Source organism: Electrophorus electricus, chromosome 7 (genome assembly GCF_041902795.1).
Source record: "Electrophorus electricus isolate QZ-2024a chromosome 7, ASM4190279v1, whole genome shotgun sequence".
NCBI classification, from domain to species: Eukaryota; Metazoa; Chordata; class Actinopteri; order Gymnotiformes; family Gymnotidae; genus Electrophorus; species Electrophorus electricus.
The window spans coordinates 23,283,062-23,300,926 of record NC_137503.1 but is presented as its reverse complement, the minus strand read 5'-3'; the positions used below and the strand labels follow the sequence as shown (position 1 = coordinate 23,300,926).

At 43.6% G+C, this 17,865-nt stretch overlaps 1 protein-coding gene across 3 annotated transcripts in view; it reads right to left on the bottom strand.

Moving 5' to 3' along the window:
* The window catches only part of dlgap2b (discs, large (Drosophila) homolog-associated protein 2b), a 127,548-nt gene that overhangs the window by 44,365 nt on the left and 65,318 nt on the right, over nt 1–17,865 (bottom strand). For all 3 annotated transcript variants that reach the window (XM_081717466.1, XM_081717468.1, XM_081717467.1), the window contains one exon: nt 16,029–17,176. In XM_081717466.1, coding sequence (XP_081573592.1) covers nt 16,029–17,176 — 1,148 coding nt within the window. The remainder of the gene's footprint in view (nt 1–16,028; nt 17,177–17,865) is intronic.

Below are 17,865 nucleotides of genomic sequence, written 5' to 3'. Positions count from 1 at the left end.
TGTACTGAAGAACATGAAAAAAAATGTTTTGATGCTTGTAGAAAGGATGTACTCAGACACTTTAGCAATTTCCTCTATCCTCAATAAATTGTCAATTAATACCATGACATTTTAGACTAGATTGTTATAGAATGAAACCACACCCCCAGGACTACTTATTAATAAAAGTAACATCATTGTTGCTGATATATTCAGCCTTTTACCACAAAATGATACACACCATGGCCCAGACACACTGCTTGTGCTTCCATACAAGATTCCTTTTACTGATGATATCCATTCCCAGAGATGTTTGCTGTTATGTCACATATGACTGAGCTGTAGTTGAAATTCATGATGCTACTTGTAGAGTTTGTCAAAGTCTGAGGTACCTAAATGCAATCAATCTTTCATGAGCTAAAATATCACTTACACTTCACATGAATCAGGGTGTAGGATGGAGATATTCTGTAATGAAGGTCACCTTATTCACCTAAGGAGGACGGTAAATAAGTAGCTTCTGAGGTTGTGGATTTTCACATCAGCGTGACTCCAACTACAAATCTTCAGGACCATTATCACTATTATCCACAGGTTACTGAGCTATACAGATGAGCAGATCATCATGCAGGGAACAGTGGAGGGGTGGGGATTGGACACTGTCCCATTGTTCTAAGACATCTCCACAGAAATGACACAGTGCCATTCTGGTCAGTCTACTGATGCCTGGACAAGCCTTTCATCTCCAGTTTCATGCTGTTCCCTGCTACTCTGACACTTGTGTGAGTGAGTGTGTTTGTGTGCGCGTGTGTCTAAAATTGACACAGAGAAAGCCGAGGAGGCCTAAGCCTGAGCTGGCGGATGTAGAGAACATGGAGATGTGGTACAGCTAATTTAACATGTCTGCATGCTCCAGGGCGCCGTTCACCTCTCCGTCCCAAAGTCACATGACTGCTGATTCAGTGGTAGGTCATTCAATGGTAGAAATGTTGACAATGTTTCTGAGATAGCGAGTTTATAATGACTACATGAAAATCTGAAGTTGAACTAAGAAACAGATCCCAGCAGTCTAATAGACTGCTGACAGTCAGCTTAGGTGATACACATTTTGCAGCACCCTCATTCAAGTGATTACTGAAATCTCATGTGCACTATTGCTGAGCTTTCCATAATAGTTCACTTCATTAGCTATTACATGAAACCTAAAGATCCACATCCACATCCAGCAGTCAAGAGCTTTCTTACCAATTGTATCACATAAAAGTGAGCTCATTGACTGTACCAGAGTCCTGCACGGTAGCACCCTTCACTGGTCCCTCTCTTGGTTCTGACCAAAAGACAAGTGTTAGCTTGATGCTGTTAATGTATAATTTATATAACTATATAATTTATTCAGTAACTGTACTTGTAATTATTATTTATGCAAACACATATAAACATAACATAAACTAACAAAGAAGAAATACAAATATTCGCACATCACCTACCATTTTTTTGAAACACAGAATCTGTAAAAGAGCACTGTAAACATGGCTCACTTGTGCAGAGAGCAAGACAAAGAGAGAAACACAAGTCAACATTAGTCAAGTAACTTCCAACTACATAGATCCCCCCCCCCCCAAAAAAAAAAAGATTGGTAACATATAGGTACAGCAACATAGTAGGAGTACCTAATAAATCATCAACTCAGACGTGTACTGTATGAACACATAACCGACTGCAGTGTAGAATAGGCTTGAAGCCACTGAAAACCAGCTTTATGTGCAAGTTGTCCTTGACTACATGTTGCAGAAGCGAGTGAGCAAGCCCCACTGATCAGTCTGCTCAAATGACTGCTCCGGCAAATCAAGAAGATAATTAGCTGGCTTGTTGACATCTTGCTTCAGAGCAATAACTGCCCAAGCATTGCAGATAATAACCTGCTGCATTTACATTCCGCTGCCCCCTCCAAGGAGTTGTGACAAATGCAGAAACAAATGGATCAAGCTTAAAAATGTCAATAAAGGAGAGTGAATGGTTCTGCCCCTGGCACTGTTTTTGATCAGCTGGGGCAGTGCTTAACTAGGCAGGTATCACTCATTCTTATTTATCTTTGCTTTAACCAAAGAAAGATGATAATCACAGGCGTTCAGCAGTCTGGTTATGGCCCCAGAGGTCAAGGAGGTCATGGGTTCAATCCCAGCTTACAAATGCAATGCCCTTAAACAAGATGCTTACCCTTAAATTTCATCTGGGGGGCCTGTTATTGTAATCAGCTCCCATAAGAATCAATGAATATCAATATGAAAAGTAAATGCAGTAAAGGACACAATGTGTGTGTGGTAGCCTGTCAACAATCCACAGTGCCAGAAGAAGACGGAGTACTGTTCTCAAAGTAAACTCTAATTAAATGTTTCACACCTACAACAGTCTTGCACCTAACTCAAAATTAATTTTCCACCCAGTGGATGCACAGATGGGCAGCCTGACAGCAAAAACACACTATCAGTGCTGCTCCAAACTGAAAAAGAGAGGTGGAAGAGAGACTGGTCAATTTAGCACTTACAAGATGAAACACTGCCTACAGGATGAAGACTTTCCACTCAAAGTCCCCAAAAGTCTACTGCTGCAAAAGTATTGTTTAATTCTGTTACTGCAGAATTCTGAGTTCTGCAAAGACTCCTGAGAGTATTTTCACAGTATAATTGAGTGATGGGAACATGATTGATGGAGTTTACCATGAACAACTTGACTGGTAGCTACTGTTAGTCCCACCTCATTGTCCCTCTTTGGTGATTTGATTTGCTAAAAGGAGCCCCATCCCTGTCTCACACTCGCACCTGCCCTTCCTCATTTATGCTGTTGTGCTAGCAAAGCTGCTGCTTCAATTACACTGTTTGACCTTCACAAGCATCTCTGTAAATATATTACAAATTTACAGATTTAAATGTTTGCCATTTGGGATGATACTCGCTGAAAATCAATCTCCATGACAGCACACTGAGATGCATTTGGAACCAAGAAGTGACCCAAAAGGATAAACACTATAAATAATGAGTAAACGTAATACAATTTCCAAACATGAAGATGTTGTAAACAACCACAGAAACTACAAAAAATGCATGTAACGTGTTCTGTGTTATGAAGCTTTCCAGCATGCTGCTGCACCAGTTATGATACATTGTGAAAAACATTTGATTAGAGGAGACTGGAATAAACAGCACATTGTCTAATGTTTCAGGAAAGGCTGTGGAGGAAAATGGAGCTAGCTCAACTTGGGCTGTCTAATTTTATTTTAACCTAATTTTACACCGCGAAGGATCAATGTTTTGTTCATAAAACTGGTTCATTCATAATATTCTAAGGAAAGTAAGCCAAAGCGGGTGTTACAACTACCACAAAGCATTTGGCATAGTCTTGTTTTGAATATAACACTTCACTGTACTGCTGTGGCCATCCCTAAGGCTATAAAAAATATCAAAAACTTTGTACTGAAATTTAAAAACTGTATCAACTGTAAATACTCCCCAGAGTTTTTTGAGGGGGTCTTTCATATACAGTGCAATGTTTTATAAAAAGCAATTTCAGTCTTTCTACTGTTGATAGCTTAGTTGCTATGCTTTATAAGATTTTCTAAAAACTTTTTTTCCCCAAGGAAAGATTTCACTTTGCAATCTTTTGTTTTGAAATAAAAGGTATATTTTGAGTTAAACCAATTTGTATAGTACACAAAATAAGCACTGTAGAATCAGTAATCTTAACACATAAAATACTGAAAATCAAATATAATTGAAAATTGCATAGAATCTTTTTTTAAATGAATGCTTCAATTACGCCCTTACAATCTTGCCTTCTTGTCTCTTCTCACCAGGTGCTGGATGAAGTGATTGGGACTCATTAGTGAAATTACTTCATCTGAAAGTTGGAAACAATCACAGATTTGACTTGCTAGTTCATTTCCTGCTCCTTTCATTGGCCAGATACCTGGATTCTATTGTTCTGTGTTCTATTGTTCTTTCATTGCCCATACACCTGTGTTGTATTGCTGCCTAAAATTAAACACATGCAAATTGAGCAGCTTCACCTTAGAGTGTTAGTGATGTCTTTGGTGTTTATCAAGCAATGTGAGCTATCCATATTACTGGCTACTAAGGCAGACAAGGTTTTGTAATGGTACAGACACTACAGTTTGATGGCTGCTACAAATTGCCCCATGGAAAACCATAATCCTCACTCCAACAAAAGTAGCTGGTGTGAAACTGTGAAATAGTAATAGAATTTAAAGGTGAGATCACACAGGTTGATAAATGATAACAAACAGTAAAAGACTACAATTGATAAGAACACCACCAAAACATTAATCCTGTCTAATAAATCTAAGCCTGAGATGAATAAGTTATTCACACCATTACTGCTGGTCCAATAACCCACAGCTGGATACAGCATAGCTTTTCTTTCATCCAGTCTTACTGTAAAGTATGGTGGTATTTTGGGAATAAATTCAGTGAACTCCTTATTCATGAATCAGGGTGCATCCACATGTAACGTTGGAAGGCTTGACAGGATGCACAAACGAGCCACGTGAGACACAACGGCGTTTATTGATAAACATAAAGACAACATAGCGCTTAGGCTATCGCTAGGTTAAACACCAACACAGCCACAATTAAACAAGAGACTTATATACACGCACATTGACAATGCAAAACGAGGAGCAGGTGTGAAACATGGGAGGGCGTGGTCATACGGACGAACCAACACACACATACACACACACACGCATGCACACATGCACACACAGGGAGACGTTTTGGAGGAGGGGCCGTACCGTGACAGAGCCCCTCCCCAACGGCGCGACTCCCAACATACAAGCCTACGGAAACCAATGCCAAATGGCGAGGCCGGAGGACCGAGCGAACCAACATGGGCCAGTGCAAGCAGGACATAGGGGAGGAAGACAGGGACCAGGATGACAACAAACACATGGACAGGCACACTGATGGGTACAGGCACAGATACAAAGGTAGACAAAGTGACGGACATATTAAGTGTGACTGGGACTGCTGCCTTCTGCTGCCTTCTGCCTCTACGAGGCTTAGGCAGAGGCACTTGTGCTCTGGGGCTATTTGCCTTAGGGGGAGGAGTCTTCCTCGGATGACGACATCGCCTCTTTGAAAGTCACACGGGGCAGCTTGCTTGCTCCGGAGCGGCATGCCCTGGGCAGAGCCTTGGGCACTGGAGGCTCGTCGCTCTCGTAGTCTGCAGTGTCGCTAACAGAGCGAGGGTCCCTATGGAGGACCTCCTCCACCACCATCACTAGATCCGCCTCACGGTCGGACACGGAGTCCGACTGCAGACTAACGTCACTGCACTCCTCAGTCATTCCATAATCCTCATAGCCTTCTCTGTATTCCCCATAGGGATAAAAGGACCCCACGGAGTCTGTACCTGGATACTGGTCGTATTCGTACCAGTTCTGGTAGTCCGTCACAGGTCTGTTGGACTCCGAAGAGGCCGATCCTGAGCTATACACAGGGCTGCCCCAAAAGTTTCCAGATGCTCTCTCCCCTGTTGTCCCAGTATAGAGCGTGCCCAAGAGTATGGGGGGTTTCCCTGTAAGGGCTGGGGAGGAGTGGGTTACGTGTCTTCTTCCTCATCTTCCCTTTCTCATTCCTCTTCCCTGGCATCCTTCAGCAGTCGGTGTTTCTGTAACGCTGGGAGGCTTGGCAGGATGCACAAATGAGCCATGTGACACACAACGACATTTATTGGGTTAAACACAGACACATCCACAATTAAACGAGAGACTGGCCATACGGACGAACGAATACACACACACACACACACACACACACACACACACACACAGGTAGACGTTTGGGAGGAGGGGCTATACCGTGACACCACACACACACACACAGTGGTGTGAAAAAGTGTTTGCCCTCTTCCTGATATCTTATTTTTTTACATATTTGTCACACTTAAATGTTTCAGCTCATCAAACAAATTTAAATATTAGACAAAGATAACAAGACACAAGTAAACACAAAATGCAGTTTTTAAAATAAAGGTTTTTTATTATTAAGGGGAAAAAAATCCAAACCTACATAGCCCTGTGTGAAAAAGAGCAAAAAACAACATAAAGGCTCGTCTCAGTTTTGCCAGAAAACATCTTGTTGATTCCCAAGACTTTTGGGAAAATGCTCTGTGGACGGACATAACAAAAGCTGAACTTTTTGGAAAGTGTATGTCCCATTACATCTGGCGTAAAAGTAACACAGCATTTCAGAAAAGGAACATCATACCAGCAATAAAATATGGTGGTGGTAGTGTGATGGTCTGGGGCTGTTTTGCTGTTTCAATACCTGGAAGACTTGCTGTGGTAAATGGAACCATGAATTCTGCTGTCTACCAAAAAAATCCTGAAGGAGAATGTCCAGCCATCTGTTTGTGACCTCAAGCTGAAGCGCACTTGGGTTCTGCAGCAGCAAAACACACCAGCAAGTCCACCTCTGAATGGCTTAAGAAAAACAAAATGAAGACTTTGGAGTGGCCTAGTAAAAAGTCCTGACCTGAATCTGATTTAGATGCTGTGGCATAAACTTAAAAAGGCAGTTCATCCTCGAAAACCCTCCAATGTGGCCGAATTACAACAATTCTGCAAAGATGAGTGGGCCAAAATTCCTCCACAGTGCTGTAAAAGACTCATTGCCAGTTATTGCAAATGCTTGATTGCAGTTGTTGCTGCTAAGGGTGGCCAAACCAGTTATTAGGTTTAGGGGCAATCACTTTTTCACACAGGGCCATATAGGTTTGGACTTTTTTCCCCTTAATAATAAAAGCCTTAATTTAAAAACTGCATTTTGTGTTTGTGTTATTTGTCTAATATTTAAATTTGTCTGATGATCTGAAACATTTAAGTGTGACAAACATGCAAAAAATAAGATATCAGGATAGGGGCAAACACTTTCACACCACTGTGTGTCTGTGTGCAATGCTGAGTGGTAAGGAGGCAGACGCATGTGCTGAGAGGAGCGAGATTTAATAGGGGCAAATCCAAAATCAGAGTCGTTAATACGGTCCAGGGTCACAGAGCCGACACGGAGAGTACGAGGATACAGTACAAAACGAAAACACAAAGGCTAACTAGAGAAGCAGACTAGGAACTAAGGCTAAGAAACACAAAGTACAAAGAAACAACCATCAAACATTCAAACATTAATTCATAATGAAACAAACAGTCAAACCTCCAAACAAACAATGAAAAAGCATGACCAAGGCACACAGCAGGGTTTAAATACATGAACTAGAAACGAGGGACAGGTGTACACAATCAATGTGAGGACAAAACGAAACTATGCAACGGAACAAAACACAAAACATGGAAAACACGGAACATGGAAGGGACTGATCGTGACTGTACCTCCCCCACAAAGCGCGCAATACCGAGGCGAGTGAAACAAGAAACACCAAAACAAGACTAGGATGAGACACCAACAGGAGTAGACAGGCCAAGATGCGGAGCAGGGACAGGACCCAGGCGAGACACAGGAGAAGACAGGCCAGAAACAGGAACCAAATACAGGACATGATGAGGAGCAGGCACTGGAACAGTAGACACAGAAACCGGGGCAACAGGAGAAGACTGAACAGGACAAGAACCAGGAGCAGACACAGAAACCAAAGGAACAGGAGTGACAGGCAAAGAAGCAGGACCAACAGAACCGGACTGAGGACGAAAGAAGTGCCGGGAGGAAGGACGAGGATTACAAGTACACAAAACAGACCAGGCTAGGGACAAAGTGACAGGAACAAAAATGGACACAGGCACTGGACACACGGATGGGCACAGGGACAAAAACAAAGGGAGAGACAGGAACCGGAATGGTCACAGAAACAGACAACACAACAGGAACCAAAACAAAACCAAGCAACAGAGAAGGTAAAAACAATGGGGCAGTAGGAGCCACAGGACAGCTTCGAGGAGTAACCAGAGGGACAGGCCTGGCACGAGGCACAGGAACTTGTGGAGTGGTTTCTCCCACTCCAGGAACAGGAACTGGTGGGTCTAGGGGTGCGGCTGCGATGACCAGCGGCGGCAGGTCTGGGGGTTCCAGAGACAGGGCTGCGGCCATCAGCAGTGGCAGGTCTGGGGGTTCCGGAGGCGCGGCAGTGGCAATCAATGACAGCGGGTCTGGGGGGTCCAGAGGCAAGGCTGTGGGAACAGACCTGGTAACAGGTCAGACGGCATCAACTAGGCCGGGAACAGGGATGAAACTGGCGGCATCCACTATGCCGGGAACAGGACCAGGCTCCGGACAGGCAGCGTCTCTCACGCCGGGAACAGGACCAGGCTCCGGACCGGCGGCGTCTCTCACGCCGGGAACAGGACCAGGGTCAAGAGTGGCGGCGTCTCCCACGCCGGAAACAGGGTCAGGGTCAAGACGGGCGGCGTATCTCACGCCAGGAACAGGACCAGGCTCCGGACGGGCGGCGTCTCTCACGCCGGGAACAGGACCAGGCTCCGGACGGGCGGCGTCTCTCACGCCGGGAACAGGACCAGGCTCCGGACGGGCGGCGTCTCTCACGCCGGGAACAGGACCAGGCTCCGGACGGGCGGCGTCTCTCACGCCGGGAACAGGACCAGGCTCCGGACGGGCGGCGTCTCTCACGCCGGGAACAGGACCAGGCTCCGGACGGGCGGCGTCTCTCACGCCGGGAACAGGACCAGGCTCCGGACGGGCAGCGTCTCACGCCGGGAACAGGACCAGGCTCCGGACGGGCGGCGTCTCTCACGCCGGGAACAGGACCAGGCTCCGGACGGGCGGCATCCACTATGCCGGGAACAGGACCAGGCTCCGGACAGGCGGCGTCTCTCACGCCGGGAACAGGACCAGGCTCCAGACCGGCGGCGTCTCTCATGCCGGGAACAGGACCAGGCTCAGGACAGGCGGCGTCTCATGCCAGGAACAGGACCAAGGTCAAGACTGGCGGCAACTCCCACGCCGGAAACAGGGTCAGGGTCAAGACGGGCGGCGTCTCCCACGCCGGGAACAGCACCAGGGTCAGGGTCAAGACGGGCGGTGTCTCTCACACCGGGAACAGGACCAGGGTCAGGACGGGCGGCGTCTCTCACGCCGGGAACAGGCTCAGGACGGGCGGCATCTCTCACGGCAGGAACAGGGTCGGTGTCAAGACGGGCGGCGTCTCTCAAGCCAGGAACAGGGTCAGGGTCAAGACGGGTGGCATCTCTTAAGCCAGGAACAGGACCAGGGTCGGGATGGGCAGCGTCTCTCACACCGGGAACAGGACCATGGTCAGGGCGGGCAGCGTCTCTCACACCGGGAACAGGACCAGGACGGACGGCGACTCCCACGCCGGGAACAGGACCAGGACGGACGGCGTCTCTCATGCCGGGAACAGGGCCATACTGGGTGGCTCGCGGGATAGCCACAGACACTGGTGGGGTGACCCTGGAGGAACACACAGACACAGAACCCTCTCGGTGGCTCCCAGAGCGCACACGGGCTATGGTGAGCTCACACTTGCGCTTGAGTACCAACCAAGTGCCTAGAAACGGGTTATCTGTGCATTCACTCCGCCTACTCACGTCTTGCGCTACAGGCCGCTCCCCCCTGCAGCGTTGGTCAAGACGGGTAGAGTCTTGGCACTTACATAGGATCTCATCATCATCAAAATAAACGTGATCTTGCTTTTTCCGGGAACGACGAAATGCCCGTGTACCCGCAGCTCCAGGGGATTTGCTGTCTCTGGTTTGGTGGCGCTGAGACGTAACGAACTCAGACTGTGTAGAAACAGCCGGAGTTTCATCCCAGCGAAACCACCTCCCAGAGTCTCGCTCTCTTGCTGCGTCCTTATTGGGCTGTTCATTCTGTAATGTTGAATGGTAAGGAGGCGGACGCATGTGCTGAGAGGAGCGAAATTTAATAGGGGCAAATCCAAAATCAGAGTTGTTAATACCGTCCAGGGTCACAGAGCCGAAAACACACGAAGGCTAACTAGGGAAGCAGGCTAGGAACTACGGCTAGGAAACACAAAGGCTAAGAAACACGAAGTACAAAGAAACAACCATCAAACATTATTTCAAAATGAAACAAACGGTCAAACCTCCAAACAATGAAAACGCACGACTAAGGCACACAGCAGGGTTTAAATACATGAACTAGAAACGAGGGACAGGTGTACACAATCAATGTGAGGACAAAACGAAACTATGGAACAGTATGGAACAGTACAAAACTCTACGTTGACTCTACGTCTAACTACAGTACACTGTTTATACATACTGTGCATAGTTTATACAAACTGTTTATACTGTTTATACACTGTTAATCAGTTTCTACATATATGGGGAAACTAAGTTTTAAGAGTGATGTGCAGGGGTGACTTAAGCTGAGAAAAGATCTGGCCTATGCTTTATTATTATTATTATTATGGTAGAAACAGGAGAAGGCCTAGCACATCACACATTATCACATGGCAATAGCAGGGGCAGTGCTGCACAAATATCTGTCGCTCTTTTCAGTGCCCACCTAAAAGCAGTAATAACTGAGCACAATGGTTGCAGACCAGGATGGACAAGTAGAATCTCATTGCCTGTACCTGGTGTTTCTGCCTCACCAGGAAGTCCCAGTTGGTAGAAGGAAATCAATGCTGCCTCAATGGGCGGGCCCTGTCAACATTTTGGGCAGGTTTCTTAGACACAGGTTAAACCTAAGTCTACACTAAAAAGAATCCTGCTGTTGATTTGCCATTGACACTGCAGTGTACTCCAAGTCTGGAAAACTGGCCCTTAAAGTTGACCAAAAATTATAGTGACCATTAGGATAATAAAATGTCACTCTCTAAATGATATTTGCTACCATTACTATAAGCTTCAATGAAGGCAGCATTGCTGGTCAATATGACTGGATTTGAATAAGAAGATACATCATATTTAAAACTGCCTCTCTTGTGAATAAATAAGCAATCATTTTGGTCTCCTTAAACAGTTACTTAATCAATACTTCAATCTATGCCCTAATGAAATGCATGAATTAATATCTGTCTGTGTAAGCAATATTCCACAAAAGACAAAAGAAGTAGGGGCTTAGCAGGAGCCCAACTGACAAATTAAGAAATCACTTTAATGATACAATTTAATTTGATGATAGTTATAGGCTTAATAGGTTTATAAATCGGGTGCATATTACACGACTATATTCCCACTCAACATTCAACTGCATTCAACATCCCCTGAATTCTAATCACCTAACTTCGGTCGGCATACTGCAGACTGCATCATAAATGGGCGCAGGGGTACTGTAGCAACCCCTAGGATTGCCATAGCACCCCACTAGCACCCCACTAGCACCTTCAAGAAATGTATTTAAAGATTTATTTAAAATTTTTATTTTTAATGTGTGATTTGTTTATTTTTAATGTATACTTTATCATTTGAAAAAGAAATTAGTTAAACAACACATTAGTTAAACAAACTGATCATTTTTAGACCAAAAAAGACTAACACAGAAGATCTCATTCAGTTAACTGGCATAGCACGTTTTGAACTTTTGACCTTACTTTCATGTAATCTTAGCCAGTTAGACACGAAAGAGAGCTTGTCCACCTAATAGGACTGTAGGTGATGGTAATTGATTTCATGAAGATGAGTACACACAACACTAATAGTAACTGACCAGGACCAAGAAAATCCAGAGGATTGAGATGAGGAAGGGGACATGCGATTGCTGCTGCGGATGCAAGCACTTCTGTAGATGATTAAAGCAATCATCCCAAGAGGGACAAGACAGTTCCCAAGACAGTAAGTGCAATCCAGCAAGTGCATGATAATTTTCCTCTGTTTTCTAATAGGAATTTATTGCATTTGGTGGTTGAGGCACAAATTATTACTCCTTATAGTTATCTCTATGCAATGCCCATTCACATAACATTAGGTCTATCGAATAAAACACTGTTGATTCATTAGTTGAGGTGTTGGTAACTGGCAGCACGAGTTTGTGATCTCAGAATCTGAAGCTGAAATGTGCACTAGCCTGTGTCTGTTGCACACTGCATGTGTGCAAGCATTGGCCATGGCATAATTGTGTGAAATGTTATATTCAGAGGCGTGTTTATGTAGGCTGACTTGTGAACCTTACAGCTATGTCTGATGGGCTGAATCTCTCACCTTCTGTTTAATGCAGAAAGTCGCACAGTAGGTACTAAGTGTGTGTATACGTGTGTTGGGGATGTTTCAGTAGAAATTAAACTATGGTGACCAGCACATTAATGGGAAACTCATAATTTTAGAGTAACTTTCTACAGCACTAGCAAAAGAAAATCTCTGGTGCCACACCTTACAGAATGCCCAAAGAAACTGAAATACAGAATAATATGTCTTAAATTGCCTGTGATACAATGCCACCTTTGAAGTCACCCCTCCTACCTGACTTTATTTCTAGCTTAGCCAGATAGGGTGTAATAAAAAAAAACTAGGCAGACATTTGCATGTGTTTGGTATATGTTTGCATTTTATAGTTTTAACAGTCATAATGAGACCACGTCTGATAGATTTACCATTTTAGACAACATGTCAAGTAGGCCTTATTTACAAAACTTTTTAGTTTTGTCTGCTTCACAAATATGGTACAAGCTTCTCAGCTTTGCCAATCTTAGCAATACTTTTATGAAAAATTAACCAGATAGTTACTTTTAAACAATGGCATAGACAAAAAATAGACTTGACCCTATTCATTAAAAAGTCAAATTAGCTCATTATTTTTAGATAAATGTAATTGTTTCTGATTCGTCAACTTAGATAAAATGTGCCTTCTTTCCTCACAGTGTTGCTACTAAACAACACATATAGCACATGTGTAAACTGCATGGGTGTTTCATTGTTGCGTTGATAATCTTTGCCACTTTCACATTCATTTTGCAAGTCTTTCAATACCTTCACATTCACTGTTGCATCGAGCTTGTCACTCACACTTAAACTCGTCCAATGTTTGGTGTTTAACATTAAAACATTTACCCTGTGCATTCTGTAAAACTGAGCAAGAAAACTAGGCATTCCAGTGTGGGGGAGTGAAAATGGTTTTTCAAGTGGTCAAAGAAACATACCACTGAGACACTGGCAAAACAAGGTTTCTAGTCTCTGGTGATTTTACAAATACTGATATAATGCCAAACAAAATGAGCTTGAGAGCTGTAACAGTGAAGCTTCAGGACAACCAGACATAGATGTAAAATGTGCCAAAGCATTCACCAGAAGCAATTCCCATCAAGCTCACCCTGTGACATGCATTCAGTTCCAAGAAACAGTTCAGCGTTGACTACTAATAGTTGCAAAAATAGTCCTTATATACCACTAGCTCCTTCCTTCAGAGTAAATTTTTGCTATCGGTCATAATACATATTTAATCTTCAGCAAACATATACATTTAACTGATATTTATACAAGATAAATATGTTTAAACTGGCATTATTCAATTATTTTGTCACAATAATTTAGTTTATAATACCCATGTACACAGTTTTCCCTGTTTACTGTCCTTGGAATCGTATGACTCTACAAGGTCATTAGGATGATCCGCGTTTCATGAGGTAAGTACATTATCCACTCATAATTAATAAAACTCGCAATTGGCTATCGGGGTTTAATAGACTGGAAATGAATTAGACCAGCTAACTCCATCGCACCTAGAACGTCAATGCACAGAACTTTTCTTGAAATTGTCGATAGTATGACATCTGAAGTGCTTGGCAATCTCTGAAGTTAGCATAAAGTTTGTGTGGTCTTCCGTGCAAGCAAGTCAGGATGTTAAAATATCTCCAAGAAAGCCACTAGCTAATGGTTGTGAAAATAATGATTTTTGAACGTAACTACCTGTATAACTACTTACCATGTTCATAGGCAAAAAGACTTATTGCTGTAGTCACTGCTAACCATTTAGTGTGTTTTGTAACTAGATGCCTAGCAAACCACTGTACGTAATCCCTTCAGGCATGCAAGATTCAACAATGAGACCCAAAAATGCCTCCTCTGTGTAATCCTGCAAAAGCTGCCCAGAAAGAACCTATTTTTCCTATTTTTAGTTTTTAAACAATTTTGTCATTATGCCAAATCATATTAAATTTGTATTTTTTCCACTTTTATCCCATGTTTGTCATTATGCCAGTTCCCACCAACAAGCAATGCAACAGACTGAGTGAACAGAGTAATGTCATCCACTCACCCAGAGAGCATCACCAATTTGCTCCCTTGGATACCCAGACACAGATGGCTGTGACATCATCAGGGCTTAAACGAGTGAACTGCTGATGATAAGCCAAACACTTTTCAGTTACACCACTTAGGGGTCCTATAAAGAGCTCTTACCACAATCTCACTCCTAAAGCCTAAATTCTTTTGAAATAGACTGAATAATGTGTTTTATTTAGAAAAGCTGTGAATGCATTCAGGAACACAAATTATCACCCCTAACATTTTTGAAGTAATATTGAAGAATTAGGCTACTGTTAGATCTCAATTTGTAATTTGTTCATGTGAAATGATCAGTTCATGTGAATATTTTATTTGAATTTTTTATTTGTTTTACTATTTCAGATGGAAGGACAGAAAAGTAACCCTTTGTGAGAATATCTTACTTGACAATATCAGTAGAAATTATTGTGTAATCAATTATTGTGTGTTAATTAATCAGTAATATATGGTCATGTTTGACTCAACTAGTTCTTGTTTCTTAAAATGTCTTCAATATCTTGAAAAAAATATATTGGTGGATCATTATGGAAGCCATCACAACTAATGACATATTCAGTTCCAATATAAAATTTTCCAGTAACCAAATGTCCTCATAGAAACTGTCAGTTACACAGATCACGGAAAATACGATTGTCACGTTCACCCCTCCCTGGTGTCCCAGTTCCCACAGCAACACTACTATGTTTGTTTACTTCCTGGTTTTGTTTCTCCATGCTTCCTGTCTAAAACACACTTTCATCAGAGTGCATGGTTGTACTCAAATCTAATTCATCCAGCTAGCTATGGCTTTTCATGGATGATACCTGCATGACCGAGGGAGAGTTCTAAGTGGTTTAATTTAAATAATAAACATATATCCAAGAAAATTTGAATGAGTAATGCCTTTGTTGTTCGTAGGCAGTCACCAAAGTATTAGATCAATTGGTAATCTGTGTTGATGGTGTTATAAAATAGGTAAGTTTTGAATGTTTAATGAATGTAACCTTATTTATATTTAATAGCAATGTTATGTGTTTGCTTACATGAACATGTTTTTGTAAATTAGACCATTGTGCTTAAACTATATTCCCAGAGGGCAGTTATGAGTTGGCAGAAAGTAGTATGCAAAAGGTTTTTGGGCTTGAACCAAACAGCACTAGAAAAATAGCATAGCTATACTGTCAAGATAATACAAATATAGTGAATGAAACATGAAATAACAAAAATGTCCAGCAATAAATGCAACCTAGACCAGTGCAAGCCCACTAAGACATCATCACATACTTTATATGTGTCTGGTTTGGCTCTGCAATCATTCACTCCAAGAGCAAAATAAGGTATGTTGTCAAGTTGGCGGAGGAAACTAGTAGATGCAGCCTGACAACCTGACCTTCACTGTAGCTGGCCATCCAATCAGTTATACCAGAAATGTTCTCATATCTGCACTGTAAAGACTGTACATCAGACTATGTATGCATTATACCATATGTATGATTATTGGTATGGATGACAGTTTAGGATTAACTTTTATATACTCCTTTATGGTCCCATTATAGTGTATAAATGTTCAATTTTATATCCTACTATTTCCTAATGAACTAAAGAAGTACCAATAAACTGCAATAACCAGTTACTGAAAATGACTAATTTTCTGCTTGTCACTTCCTGATCCCAGTTTGGAGCTGACCACGCCAATCAATTTGACCATCTGACATACATGTTTTGTTCACCTGAACCAAAACAGTCTCTGTTCACAATCACACATTCACAGCCACCTTAGATCTGCAGCAGCAATGCAGATTCAGCTGAATGCTCCACTGACCTGAAGATAATGACTGGTGCGTAGCGATGGTTTCAAATCCTGATGCATTGTGGACTTGTCCAGGTTAAGAGAGGACTTGCGGTATGCCTCTTTGGCCTGACTGACGGTGAGTGTCGACCATGAGCTTCTCTTCATGAACTTTCCATCGGGTGCCATGGCCAGACTCTCGCAGGCTAAACACTTAACGTCATTGTTGCTCTTGGAGGTTTTGAGCGAGAGCTCGCCGAAGTGTGCATGCGCCACATCGGGGAAGCAGTGTCCCAAATGCTCCGCATGATGCCGGCCCAAGACGCTGGCCGTGCGGTGGGTGCTGTCACTGTCCAGGTTGTCATCGGAGCTCCACCAGCCACCCGAGCGGTGCTTGCGTTCCTTGCTCTTGCTGCGTCTGCTGCCATGCTTGGAGGAATGGTGCCCGCCGTGGTAGTGGTGCTGCTGACCGCCGCTATCACCCTTGGTGCCATTCATCTTAGACGAGCCCTCAAGCGAATGCGATTTGGTAAAGAGCCTCTGCACAGAGTGCACCAGGTTCCGGATCCGACCAGGGCTTTCACTTCTGTGCTCGCTGGCGGCCACCGCTGATGCGCGCTGGTACTGCAGCGTATGGAAGCCATCACGGTGCAGAGGCAGCTGTTTCTCAAACTGGTCCAGGAGGTTGGCAGGGATGCGGTTACTCTTGCTGCCAGCGTGGTGGGAAGCCGAGGAGGCGGCGGCGGCGACGGCGGCAGCTGAAGTGGCGGAGGTGGTGATGGTGGCACAGTCATCTCGTGTGGCTGAGTCGTAATACTGGGAGCTGTAGTGCATTCTGGGAAAGGTGCTGCTGGAGACGTGGTCAGCAGGTCCAACAGGGGGCAGTACCCCAGGGGGCATCATCATGCAGTCGGAATGGATGGAGCTGCGTGGCGAGTAGCGGTGGCGGTAGTCCATGGCACAGCTCTCTGTGGGGCTGAGCAGGTAGGTGTGGCGGGGGTCGGTCATGTGCATGCCATGCAGGTCATGCGGGTGTTCACACTCCACCAGGCCGCACGGGTGAGGCAAGGGGATCTGGTGATGGGTGCGGCTGCTGGATAAGCCCTTCATGTTCCTGGTGGGAGGCAGGTGCTTGTCCTCATTGACGTGTTTTGAAGGTGACCAAGGGGTAAACTGGTGGTCTGTGGCAAATACAGAGAGGAAAAATAAGAATGAATGGGCAGACAACAGATCATTAATTAATAACTTCAGAACAAATATTTAACCCTTTTAATGCAAATCCACATATATATCTACATACAATTCAGCCTGAGATAGCTCATACAACAGGGACAGTGGAAAAGAAAGCTCGGCAAAGCTGCAACTTATATTGCCTAACTGGCAGGGTCCATTTTTCACAGAGTGTCTCATTAATCAAATAAGAGGGTGTAATTCAGCATGCAAAAACAGTACAGAAAAGCCAGCCAAGATTTATAGTAGTTGATATGAGCATAAACAGGGCTGATCTTTTGATATGTGTGAAGTGGGAGGGCTATAAGCACAATGATTAATTACCATGTACTAACACACACCCATGCACTGTCATTTAAGAACTTCTGTCAGAATACGCAGGTGACAGATAGCTTTGGTGCTTTACAAGACCGAACCAAAAACATATACTGAGTAGGAATCAAAAATCTTTCTCAATAGTGTTAGCGAAAGCTCAGTTCATACTGCAGTCTTTAAAAGACTTTAAATACCTGTACATGGCCCATTCATTAGACAGTGTCTATATGGGTCTATAGTTTCACATTTTCTTTATGCTTTTTTGTTTAAAGTAAAAGTTCCTTTGTTATTTCACAGTCCTTACATCATATTTCTGATGTAGGTG